The sequence below is a fragment of the Anthonomus grandis genome, chromosome 11 (assembly GCF_022605725.1).
Source record: "Anthonomus grandis grandis chromosome 11, icAntGran1.3, whole genome shotgun sequence".
Lineage (NCBI taxonomy): Eukaryota > Metazoa > Arthropoda > Insecta > Coleoptera > Curculionidae > Anthonomus > Anthonomus grandis.
Window position 1 is genome coordinate 7,484,476 of NC_065556.1, and position 13,376 is coordinate 7,497,851.

The following is a 13,376-nucleotide window of genomic DNA, read 5'->3' on the forward strand; positions in this document are numbered from 1 at the left end:
GAATTGCATTTATCAACAAAATCAACCTTGAAACTTAAGAGTTTTGAAAATACCAATTATTATAATCTCTAACTTCTACATATAATAAATCTTTGCTTTTTTCAACCACGGAAGTCACTGAATGCATGCATTTAGCTCATGACGCTTCAATAATTCCCGCTAAGATCAAATCTAGATTTGGAATTATTGGAATTCCTTTGAATCTGTGTTTACATCCAAATGTTTTTCTGTAGAACATATTGGTTAGAGTACCTCTACATATAAACAGTGCCATAATAACGTCAAATAACACGCTAATAAAATTATTAATATCACATTCTTATCAAGATAATAAGGATGATGATAAACAAGAAAGAATATTTATTTCGGTATTAACCTAAATAAATCTGCATCAAATTGACTTACTGGACAAGATTTTGCTGGAAAAAGAATGCAACGTTTTTCCACAGGATGATGTTTAGAAAAAATACAAGGATTCTCTTTAGCAAACCCCCGAAAGAAAACTACGCTCAAAAGAAAAAGAAAGAAAGTATAATCGCCATAGACTAACGATTTTAATATAACAATGGTTTAGAAAACTCCCGGCCCACCAAGGGTTTGAGAGCGGAAATCAATGTGTTAAATCTAAATTACAAATTAAAAAACACTTACTAGAATTCAACCCAAATGAACGTAGAAATAGCCGAGTGGCGACATTTTAACAATTTTTTATAACCAATTAATAAAACGATAATTATCACTGTATAAAATACTAAGTAAAATGTAGATATTGTAACGTTTTTTCCCGTTCGTTAGTTGTGAATTTAAACAATCAAAAATAGTTAACTTATTTATTTACACACTTACAATATTTAACAGTCACTTACTACTACTCGAAATATATATTTTCACTGTATTTATTTATAAGTATTTATGCCTGATTTACATCTCGCGACAATATTCCGAATTACCAGACAGTTTAACCACTAACCAAAACCACAGATGTAAATAGTTCCGCAGGAGTATAGCTCCGTGCGGAGCTATTTACATCTGTGCCAAAACTCTTTACTTAACTCTCGGCACGTGTGTGTGAGGATTAAAAGATAAAAGATGAATTATTAGATTAAAAGATAAATATATTAAAGATGTAATTAATAGAGTGGAAATGCAAGCATGACTAAACAAATCTTAAACACTAACTAAACTATATATATAACTAAAATGTATTGGACCTTTATCCCTGCATAGAATGTTTTTTGATTTTTGAATATTGCTAAGATTTCGTATGTAAATCTTTACATCTTTAGTATATAAGGCCACTTGTAAGTAGTTTTACTTTAGCTTTAATCTTTTTCCGAAGATGCTAACATTGTTAGCGAAACACGTATCGAGAGTAAAATAAAGAGTTGTGGTTAATGGTAAAACTGTCTCGTAATTTAAGTGTCAGACCAAAGGTTCCAATCATAAGATTAATATTCCAAACTTTACTTCATTGACCTGATAACTGAGTTCCAGTGATGATGCGTCTCCTTATATACTCGGCTGACGATTTCCAAAAATTGGCTGACCTTCGAGACGTTCTGAGGTCTGTCTTTTGTGTCATTCCGGAATGATGAAAAATCAACTGGTTTCTCAGTGTTTGAAATATCGTTACACTGCCCTCTCCCTTCTCCTCATATCGGCAGAAGGTTCGCCTTTTATAATTGGACCTCTTGTCGAAATAACAATCAACGATTTTCTTCAGAGAACAACCTTGGGGAGTATAGCAGCCCAGAACTTTTACGCCTATAGAGCTGAACCCCACTTTTAACATGCTTCCAACTCCTTCGGCCATCGGCCATTAGAATCACGGGCCATGAATTTATCAAGTGTTAAGTCCCACTCTGGTTGGGTTTGCCGCAGCTCAGTGTCTTCACGAAGTCTAGAGATGGTTTGAGGTCTGAAGTAGTTTCAAGAAATTTTAATTTATATTATAAGTTAGAAAAACAAACTAATGATTTTATAATTTTAATCAGAAATATTTATATTCATTGTAGCACCCTGAGAATGGCCTAATATAGGTCAAAACGTCGGCAATAAATTAAACCTAAATTCTGAGTTTTATTGGACTTGGATATCCAATTGAGTTAGCAAGAGGCATATAAATTTTTCGAAAAAGAAAGGTTTCGTTACAAATTTAAGTTCTTTAATTTATAATTTGGTTGGAAAAAACTGACTAAAGACCTTTGAAACAATGGAATTTTATGGAGGATATAAGAAGAACAGGAACCTATAGCCAACTTACAAAATACAAAAATCATGAAAAGTTTCTGCTTCAATTTAAAAAAATATGTAAGTATGTAAGTAAATATGTAAGTAATACCTAACCATATATCATGATTAATTAATTGTTTGCTATATTTATTAATGTTTAATATAGATTGAAAAAATAGGAATCTAGAAAATATCCTTAAAAAATGTTTACAAATAAACAAATATGTTTCTGCGATTACAAAAAAATGCATATATTAATTTATATATTTTTTATTATAAAGGAGGCGCCAATGATTTAAACAGAAATAAATAATAGGCGTAGCATTACGACAGTATGCCGCACATGCGCCATATGGACGTAGCTATGAACAGCTTGATGCTCTGTTCTCGTCGTCGTCGTCCACTTGAACGACGATTAACGATTCAAGCTCAAGCATGCTCTCAGAGCGCATATTCTGTAATTGTGTTACTCATGATACCGATCTGCCAGGATATTAAATAGTGTGCTAAGTAGAAGGAACGGTTATTTTATTGACCAACTCCCTTAAGTCATAACAATTTTACAAAACTGAAACAATTTTTTTTTAATTTTTTTTATTCAAACAAAATATAATTTACAATGCATTAATAATACTAACTCTAATCAGTGCTCATGGCCTCGAGAGATAGGAACTTAGATTATTAACAGTCTGCATTACAAAAATAAATAAATTGCACTTTACTTAATTTAAATACTATCAGAATTTACTATATTCATGACTATACAAAACCCCAAAACCTAAATCTACACATTATCACAATGTCAATCAAATAACTTCAAATAACCAAATATTCTTTTATCTTTTTAAGAAATGTTCTTTGGTTTTCAGTTGACCTAAGACTAACAGGCAGTAAATTGTATGATTTTAATGAACATTGTACCGAACAGTACAGCTGACATTATGTGCCCTTGTGTTGTGACTGTGTATTTCATTGATAAATGTAAAATTTGTATTACTTTTTTGTTTTTGTGTTATTATTCTATATATCAATTTAACCTGTTCAAACTTTAAAATTGTCTCTATTTTCTACATCCCCAGTGTTTCATATAATGTTTGCATACTTATTAATGTGTTGTAGCCAAGTAGAATTTTTGGTATTTTATTCTGTAAAATCTGCATTTCCATAATTCTAGTTTGACAGCAAGTACCCCAAACCGGCATCAAATATCGAAAGTGGGACAAAAAGAAAGAATTGTATATGTTCATTTTTGTTTTTTTTTATAGGTAATTTCGACATTTATAGATGGTATCATGGGAAGATGGGTTCTTTTAATAAAACTCAATAGTTGTTGGTTTATACTATTTATTAACCACGAGAGAGAATACATAAAGCACCGAGGACGGTCAAAAACTATCCCCTCTCCTAAGCCCGATCAGGCCACCTGCCGCTGACCACTATTTCTTCGAGGCCTTACTTTTAACCAGTCCATTTCCTTAGGCTCATAACCCTTGCTTTTTAAATCTTCAATAATTTTACTTAAGTTCATTCATCTATTAAGACATTTGGCGCTAATTCTGAAATTAATTTTTTATCCTCTTCTAAGAAGGAGAAATGATATTCTAAATTGTTTTCTTTAAAGACTTTTGTTCTGAGCCGGTAATCGTTTGGCGTCTTAAGCAGAAGAGCGAACCCCCAGCGGTTTTTTTAACCTCCACTCGTTTTTATAAATAGGCAACTCATAACCTCAACCCATTTTGTGGTGGAGCGAAGAACTACTGGGAGAATTTTTTGTCGTGAAACTGCGGCAAGTTATTGAACACGATGGATTTGGGGATAAGGGGAAGAGATAGATGGATATTTTTAGTTATTTTAGTTATTTTAAATTTGGTAAAGGAACGTTCAGAGTCAGCTAAGATTTAACTGGTGGGAGATCAGAGAAATCAACACTATTAAGAGCTTGATGAGCAGTTTTTGTTTTAATTTTATTAATTGTATTATTCAGGATAATGGTTTCATTCCCCTCCTCCAACTCATCTAAGCCATTGGTGAATCCGAGAGTGGAGTACTTTCCATACCTTCACCATTAAAATTCTGTATAATATTCAAAGCTGGAACCTGAACAGTTTTTAACGTGAGCTTTCTTTTATAAGAAAATCGAGCCGTTTCTTAGCTTTGTTAAATTTAGCAAAGAGAATATTGAAACAGTTCTCGAGGTCCACACTGTTTTTTTCTAGCTTTGACTTATCTGCTTCAAGATTTTCAATTTCGCAGTGCAATAAATTATTCTCTATTCGTGAACGAGTGTTTTCCTGGAGAGCCCTTTCAGCACTCTCTTTTCTGAGCCTTGTTTTAGGGACCATACCCGGACCAGAATCTTGCACCAAAACTATTCCGCTACTACGCGATTTTACCTTTTTATTGTTTTTCTTAGATGTGTTGGATGGTGATCTATCTTAGGTTGAGAAACGGTTTTTAGAACTCCATCACTTCTGTGATCGTGCTTTGATGTGTGGCTCTTTTCTTGCTTTCTACGGTTGCAGGAGATTGACCGCTTGCTGGGGTCCGGCTTATTCCCAGCTTTTAATAAACTATCCTCGAATTTTAGTTCTCTTTTCTTGAGTTTGTTGAAAAAATTATAATGTAAAAAAAATGTAAAGAACAAAATCAATAAATTTGGTTTTGAGCAGTATACACTAAAAGCATAGTTATTTACTCTGATCTAAATTTATTTACTTGAATTTAACCACATTTCCTAATTTCTATAGTATAGTTGTCTAGAATTTACAATAAATAAAGTAACAATAACAATAAAATAATACATTAGTATCTTTATTAACGTAAAAAAAGTAAATTAAACTAATAATATATTGGTATAATTTTAATTTTTATTTCATTAAGTCTATTTATAATGTAAAGTTTAGAACAAAAAACGGAAAAATTATGAAGGCAATAAAAAAGTCACAGGGTAAAAGCTATTTTTTGTTCTTTCAAAGTGTGGAAATAAATCAGCCTAGGGTAATCAGGGGGAACGACGAATCCATTTTAACTTGTCGAGCCCCAGGATCAACATTCACGATTTTTTGTTAAAGAATTATGGACGAAACTGAAGCTCTGGGTGCCACGTAAACTTTTTATAAACTAATTAAGGTAAAATTTGTTACAGAAGACTTTTAAAGTGTCTGAATATTCAGTTAAAAAATTAAATTTCTTTTATCCATTTGTAGCTTTTTCTTAAAACTACTTAATTATCTATTTTGATTAAAGCCATAAGGTGCCTAAATATTTCCTCTTGTGAACTGATTCAATCATTTAATAAAAAAATCCAGCATAATTTGTTTAAACCTGAATTATCACATTTGAGCAATATACAGGGTTCACATTTTAAATACTTCTACGTCTTTTATAAAAACACGGTGATACGTGAACTGTAATATTAAAAGTGGTAATAGGATCGGTTTGTCCGGATACTCCCTTCGTCAGATGGGGAAGCAGCAAATATAAGCGTGGTACTTACTGATACATACCTGACGTGGTTACCTAACCAATGTTGATTTCTCTCTGGCGACAACTATATTTTTCTAACATATTTTGTGAATAAATTTATAGTTTGCTTTGATTTTGACAAAAAAAAATTCTTTTTTAAAAATGCGGCACTAGTCTATTTAGAAGATTTTTCGAAGAAATATAAGTCGTCCAATCTCTGGTCCGAATACTCAATACTCAAAACTATCCTAAAGAGAAAACACTCCAATTAAGTCCAAATTTTTGACTAAAAAGGATTTTTATCGGTTTCTATTTACTGCTGCAGATGATAAGTATTTGCTTATTAAGGTACTTCAGTTATTAAGGTACTCAGATAAAGATATTAATTAAGAAGAAACCAATATAGCATATCTTAAATTCTTGGACTGGGTGTCATGGAATTAATAATTCATAAGAGCTTGTAGGCGGGATGACCTCTGCAGATTTTGATTTGCTTACTTTGAAACGCAATGAAATTTCTGTCTGACCCTAGTTTTAATACTACCAACTGATAAATTAAAGTCATCAATTTCTGAGGCTGTTATATGAAATGTTATATGAAAATCCTTTCTTTATTGTGCTTGTGGATTGTAACGATATGCTTCGTACAATTTTTACTTCATAATAATTGTACGAAGTAAGAATACTTTTATACTTCGTAAGGGTTATTCCTATAGTTCATTTTAAAAACTGTTCCAATGTTAGCATTAATTATAACCTTAATAAGTAATTTAATTTCATACTTATTCCAAAAAGGTCAAAAATGATAAACTTGTTCACCTGTTACTCAGGCATAATATCATCAGGTCCCATGTACGAGAAAATGTAAAATTTGTGCAAAATCATGCGAAGGGAGATAAACAAGATAGACATAGACAGACCCGATGACGCCTCCAATAATGAAGCTGTCCCGAACATCTGATACAGAAAATAGCCGCTACTTGTTGGCTAGACGAAGAGATCCTTCCATTTTAAAATCTCATAGGATCTTTAGGACCACCCAAACACCAGTATTTAAGCACCCTCTGAAAAATCCGACGTTAACAAGTAATGTATTTTTCTTAAATATTCAGACTTGAAGACATACAATAAATGAATTGTTTCTTTTATTGGAAGAGCTAATTTTTTCCAGAAATGTACATGAGTTTTGGCACAAATTACTGAGTTTTGACTATATCGTGTCATCTTTTAATCCGGAATTCGCTGACTGTACTGTTTTTAATTCTGGTTTATCTGATTATAAAGCAGTACTTTAAGCAAATTTTCTAGAAAATCCAAAAAAAATAAATAAGACACGAAAATAACGACGTCTTTTTAAAGATTTTCTTATCTTCAAACATTTACGTCAAACCACTGTATGGAACTTCTTTTCTGATAATGTCGATACTGAGTTTTCTAGGCTTACAAGGTCATTGTCTAGATTTATTTTCCAACCTTTCCTCTTCGGCCTGTCAAAATTAAACATCAAAAACCCTTGTCTACTCGAGGCTTAGTTTCATCTGCAAAGAATATGCGCTTATTATCACATTTAAAGAAATTTTCGGACAGCTTCTTCTTCCATGGTTATGTGATACTTTACAAAAAAAATTGGCACAAAACCATAAGGGCTGCCAAGGATATATTTTAATTTAAATAAGAGGCTAGCCAAAAAAGGTAGTGTTGGCAGGGAAACATCGTTTATTGCAAAGGAATTAGGATATAAGCCATCTTCATCTAGCTCAAACCTTACTTCACCTGAGTCCCTTAAGAGTTATTTTGTAAGTGTTGCAAAGCACTTATTTACGGAATACCATAACTTCTTCCTATGATCCACTTTTATACCTCCCTAATTGAAATTTATACAGTTTAATTTTTACGCCCGTAGTATTAGTAAAGCTTTGAAATACAAAAGACATTAGAAACAAGTAGGACAGATGGGTTTGGATTACCCTAAAAATGATTTCAAATCTACCAGAATGCACCTTAAACATGTTATGAATTTAATAAATAAATCATTTCACAATAGATTTTCCAAGCTGCCTGAAGACGGAAATTATCATTCCCCTACATAAAGGAGGTAATAGAAAGAACAAGTTTCGAACTATCGTTCAATTGCATTCCTGGTCACATTATACAAGATCATTGAAATATTGGTTTAAAAAAGGCTTTTATCTTTTCTTGCTCTTCTGCTTAAATATAAAACCCCCATTAATATGGATTCTTGAGTAACAAATGCACCAACGATGTTAGAACAACTGCCTAAACAACAATCACTCGACAGCAACAACACAGCAACAGTTTTTTGCGATTTCTCTAAAGCTTTGCTTTCGACTGTTTAAATCATAGTATTTTAAAATTAATAAATTGGACCACTAAGAGTTTAGAGGGACGCCTCTCGAATGGTTTACGACTTATCTAAATACCAGAAGTCAGCTTGTAAGTGTTAACATGAGGACGTCTTCTTGCAAGCCGATAGAACGTGGTGAATTTATAGTCTGGACATCAGCGGTACAATCTGCCTGTTTCAAATTTTCTGCGATTCAAATTTTCTCTGCCTTAACATTACGAAAACGAAAGTCTTATCTTACAAAAATACGTTGCAACCTTTTGTACTTCATAGATACGGAACTAAGATTTAGCGAGCATGTTGATTTTTCCATTTGGAGAGCTTATTTGTCATTAAAACTTCTCTATCCACATCGACAAATTCTAACTGTGAAACAAAAAATTGAGGTAACAGATATTTTGGTTCTTTGCTTCTGCAATTATATGGCCCGTGTCTGATCGAAAACGATGAGGCCAGGATTCAAAAAGTTTAAAAGTTATGCCTAAGGTTTATTTATGGAATAAAAAAACACCAACCTGTCTGGCACCAACTGTTGGTTGCAAAATGGTTGGATATGCAGAAACGAGAGTTGCATTTTTTAAGTTTTTGTCATAAAATTATAAAGACTAAAACAGAATCCAATATAGAAGAGACGTACATAATCTAAACCTAAGTTGTGGAGGATTAATAGGTCCTCCTCGGCATAAAACATAGATATCTTATGCCGTGTTGTTGTTATACACTGTCCATCCGGGCTAGCTTTTACTGCTCTTGCCGGTCTTTTAAGTAGATCCTTTGTCGAGATTAGGCGCCTTCTTTTTATAATTCTGGGTAGCATTTAGGTGCTTGGACTTATGACTCACTCGGAATGTCTTGCACTGAATTCTCCGGCGTAGCTTCGCTGGCTCCTGATGTAATTTGTTGTTTACGTTTTTGGCGCCTATCTTTTAGCGCCTTTTTTCTTGGTCGCATCAAGGTGCTCTAGCTTGTGGTGGCATGGAACGTGGGAATAGACTGAATGGAATGTGGAAGCGTTGGTCGTATTTATAGGCTGGGTGGGCGGCTGGGATTGGTTGGGTTCGCGGGTCTAGGACACGCCCACCCAGCTCGTCGGTTTTAGGCCGGTGTTGTGTTTACTATTTTTTTTTATGTATCTATATATTTTTTTTTAATTTAATGTTTTTTATTAAAAAGGAAAAGTTTTGGAGTAATAATTTAAATGCCGGATTTGAAGTTAATTTATTTAATTTTGTGATTAAATTATCAATTTTTAAATTTATCTCGCAATGATAAAAGAGTCAATAAGATGTTGTTTTGTAGAGGTGTTTTCATCTGTTCAGCCTCCAATCCGAGATTTCTTGTGATCTCAGTCCCCCTGAACATCGGGCCCGGTGTGGGCTCTCTTTTTAATGCATCCGCATAGTTTTTTTTGCTTTTAATAAAGTTAGGATTTTTGGGACAGCGCCAATAACTGGCCGGATGGTCGCCGCCGCAATTGCAACACTGGGCCGGTGCTGCGCGTTCTTTTTTGCATTCTGTATAGATGTGTTTTCCTTTGCACTTATGGCAACGCGGCCCCGCGTTGCAATTGCTCGTGGCGTGCCCGAATTCCTGATAGCGATGACACTGTCCCACCTGCTTTATGTTAATAATTGTGAACGTTTTGAGGCGCTCCACACGGACCCTAATGTTCATGAGGTTGTCGACCTTGTATATGTCCTCTTGATCTTTATTGATTAGGGACCGGATGAGATCCGTTTGCCTTCTTCGACCTGGGCCGGTGTTAAAGCAGCCCATTTCTTCTGGCTCGAATCCCATCCGGTTCAGTGCTTCCTCTATTTCTCTCAAATTAAAGTTCCTATCGAAACCTCTCAGGATGAGGTTCAGCTTCCTGTCCTCCTCAAGGAAGAAGGAGTGGAATTCCATCTCCCTTTCCTTGAGAAGAGCAGTCAGGTTTCTGTGGTCCTGCGCTGTTTTGGGAAAGAGTGCCAATCCTAGCTTCTCCTTTTGTACCTTCGATATGTTGATTTTATTATCCATTATTAATTGATACTTTTTTGCCCAATTTGTATTGTCTCTGATGACAACCTTGGGTATCTTGAAGCTGCTAGGTTCAGCACTCTTCCCTTTTCCTGCAATGGATAGGTGATTGAGAGGCATGTGTAAAGGGTTTTTTCTTTACTGTTCGCCGCAGCAACTGGGTGCGCTGAGGGACCAGGTTCTTTAGTGTCGGTGTTTTTATCTGAATCTTCGGATTGCACCATCTCCTCCTCGCGGGGAGAGGAGATGTTTGCGTCTTTCCTAGATCTCTTTCTTGTGTTTTCCTTTTTTTGGTTTTCGTTCAACCGGTCCCTCAACGCCTCCAGCTGCCCGGCAAAGTTTTTGTTGTCATTTTCTAATTTTTCATTAATCATTAGAATTTTCTCCATGGTATCATTCATCTCCTGCAGTTGAGCATTGAAGATGTCGTTTTGTTCTTTGAGGAGATTGACCTCCTCAGTGTTTTTTACTTTGTTTTTAAGCTTAAGATTTTCGCTTTCGAGTGTTTTATATTTTAAGTTTTTATCTTCAATGGTAGACTGCAGGAAATCCACCTCAGATTGGAGGGTATCGCAGATGGTTTTGTACACTTCTGCACTATTATGGGGTTTTTCAGCTTCCATGTCCTGGTCGGGATGCAAGGAAGGGGATGGAGTTTTTAAGTATCTCCGTTCGAGGAGAGGTTTTTGGAGGGGGTAGGGACTGCCAGCTAGAGACTTACCCCGCTCTAGTTTTTTATTTTTTCCCGGTGCTGCCGTTTGCTCGCTGTTGGAGGGCTCTTTCTGTGAGTATTGGCGTATTCGTCGGTGGTTTAGCTCCCCACTCACTATGGGGGGCGAGTTTACGTTGTTTTCAGCCGTTTCTAGGTGGTTTGCTGTGATGTACTGCTGATTAGGACCGCCGTTTTTGATTGCTCAATTGCTGCTTTGTTGAATGCTGTTGCCTTTGTTGAATGCTGTTGCCAACTGCCAACTGCCCAACTGCCGTCGACCCAACTGACAACTGCCAACTAACTGCAACTGCCCTCGGAGAATAGGAACCGACTGGTCGGGTTAAGGTTTGGTTGCTTGTATTTACGAGGTTTGGGTGAGATGTTATTGTACGCGAGCCTGCGAAACAAACCACGCCTCCTCAGACCACTCCTCAGAACTTTTGGCTGGTGAGAAAAGGTCGGGCGGAGGAGTGAACGTATCAGTCTTTATCGGTGTTTTGGGTGATGTTTGGGTTTTTGACGTTAGGTTTGGGTTTTATGTGGGGTTTTCTGGTTAGTGCGAATGGGTTTTAGGATTTGAGCACCCAAGAAGGGAAAAAAAACGGATAGTGTGGGGACTTAGATCTCGGATCACAATAATAGGCCGGATTTGAGTTCAGTTTTTCCAGTTTTGCCATCAGGATGTCGATTTTTTTTTTCCAACATCCCTTCAGGCAAACTTAGAAGATTTAGGGGGCTCGTGTTATTGATTGAAATTGGGACGTTAAATATGCGATTTTGTAGTGCCCTCCTTTGGCTCCGCTCTCCTGGTATTAGATTCCGTGTTGGTCTTTCTTAAGGTCTCGGCGAAGCTTTTTTGTTTGTTTATGTTTTTTATGTTTGGATTTTTTGGGCTGCGCCAATAGCTAGCCGGATGGTTGCCACCACAATTGCAACACTCTGCCGGTATTACTCTGTCTTTTTCACACCCTGAGTAGTGGTGTTCGCCCTTGCATTTATGGCAACGCGGCTTTGCGTTGGAATTGCTCATGACATGTCCGTATTCCTGGCAGCGATGACACTGCCCAATTTGCCTCCTGTTTTCTATTGTGTGAGTCCTTAAGCGCTCAACACGGACTCTAATACTTAATATGCTTTCAATTTCAAACACGGCCTCCTGCTCTTTAGGGACGAGGAACCTGATGAGGTGCGTGGGCCTTCGGCGACCTGGGCCGGTTTTAAACCAACCCAGCTCCTCAGGCTCGAACCCCATCATTCTGAATACCTCTAAAGTGGGAGAAGAAGTGGGCTTCCAGTTTGAAGTTCTGATCCAGTCACTTCAGTAAAACGTTCAATTTTCTGTTTTCTTCAAGGAAGAAGTAACGGAATTCCATTCCCTCTTCCTTGAGTAGTTCTGTGAGTGCTCTGTGGTCTTTGGAAGTTTTGGGGAAAAGCGCTAATCTCAATCTATCTTTTTGGACTTTTGTAATGTTAATTTTGTTTTCACAAAATAATTTATATTTTGCGGCCCAGTTTTTAGTGTCTCTTAACACTACCTTGGGTACTTTAATGATGTTAGGATCAACACTCTTACCTTTACCCGCTAAGGAGAGGTTGTTTAGGGGCATATATAAAGGGTCTCTTTTAAGGGTGGGATTTTCAATGGGGATTTGGATGGGTTCTGGGTCCGCCGATGTTGAGGGTACTGACTCCCTGTTTGTTTTTTCCCAGGGTTAACCGGTTCCGAGGCCGGCATGTCACCGTCTTGTGAAGGCGGAGACATGCCGACGTCTTCCCTGGTTCTATTCTTTTTCTGTTCGCTTATGTTTTTGTCGCTAGCCAGCCCCCCCTGCACCGTCTGGTGCTCTTCGAGCTTGGCGTTTTTGTTGGTAAGGGCTTTGATTTTGTTCATTCTTCCCTCAAGTTTACAATTTAAGTCAGAGATCTGCTCATTAAGTGAATGGTTTTCTGAGATCAACTTATTTATCTTATAACCTGATAGTTGTAATTTCTCAGTTAGCTGATAGTTTAACCTCGTATATTTAGAAGTTTAACCTCGTATATCTCTTTTACATTACACTCAATCAGCAAATCTCTTTCCCGAATTATCTCCTCGAGTTTGCGTACTCTTTCCTCGCTTTGCCTCAACTCCACAGACTGGGGTGGCGCTTTGCCAGCTCCCAGGGACCTGTCCGTCTGGTATCTATCAGATAGGTTCATTTTGTCCCACTGACGATGGGGGGCGGGAAGACGTTTTTCTCCGCCGTTTGTTCTTGAGGCGTCTCTGGTTTGTGAATTGATTGGTGTATCGCGCTGTTTGCTAACTATTTGCTCTGATCAACTGCGTATGGCGTCTACTGAGGTCGGCGACTATAACTCAACTGCCAACTGCAACTGCCAACTGCAACTCAACTGCCTCTTATGCCGTGTATGTTATACGAGGCATGTTTTTAAAGTAAGTACCGTTTTTAAATTATGCCGCCGCAGCGCTGCAGTCGCCGTTTACCGTGTGGCGTATGCGCGTAATGTAGCTACATTAGTTGGGATGCCACAGACGCCATTACGACGCCATTTGATTTTTCGAGTCTTCGTTTGTTTACGTGA

General features: G+C 36.6%; 1 protein-coding gene across 1 annotated transcript; it reads right to left on the reverse strand.

Annotated features, from left to right (window-relative positions):
* Nucleotides 1-2,594: 2,594 nt before the first annotated feature.
* Nucleotides 2,595-12,992, reverse strand: LOC126742455 (putative leucine-rich repeat-containing protein DDB_G0290503). The gene is made up of 5 exons (XM_050449101.1): nucleotides 12,846-12,992; nucleotides 12,511-12,792; nucleotides 10,224-10,968; nucleotides 9,725-10,011; nucleotides 2,595-2,687 (listed from the first exon to the last, which is right to left on the reverse strand). Exons 1-5 carry the CDS (start codon nucleotides 12,990-12,992, stop codon nucleotides 2,595-2,597), a joined length of 1,554 nt encoding a protein of 517 aa, XP_050305058.1.
* Between the last annotated feature and the right edge of the window lie 384 nt (nucleotides 12,993-13,376).

What these genes read in the sequence shown, in the direction of transcription:
- LOC126742455 (XM_050449101.1), bottom strand. Translation starts at nt 12,992, where the DNA reads ATGAACCTATCTGATAGATACCAGACGGACAGGTCCCTGGGAGCTGGC. An exon ending in ACATGCCGGCCTCGGAACCG is followed by an intron (nt 10,969 to 12,510) that starts GTTAACCCTGGG and finishes GGTCCTAATCAG; the next exon opens with CAGTACATCACAGCAAACCA. An exon ending in ACAACCTCATGAACATTAGG is followed by an intron (nt 2,688 to 9,724) that starts GTCCGTGTGGAG and finishes ACACAATTACAG; the next exon opens with AATATGCGCTCTGAGAGCAT.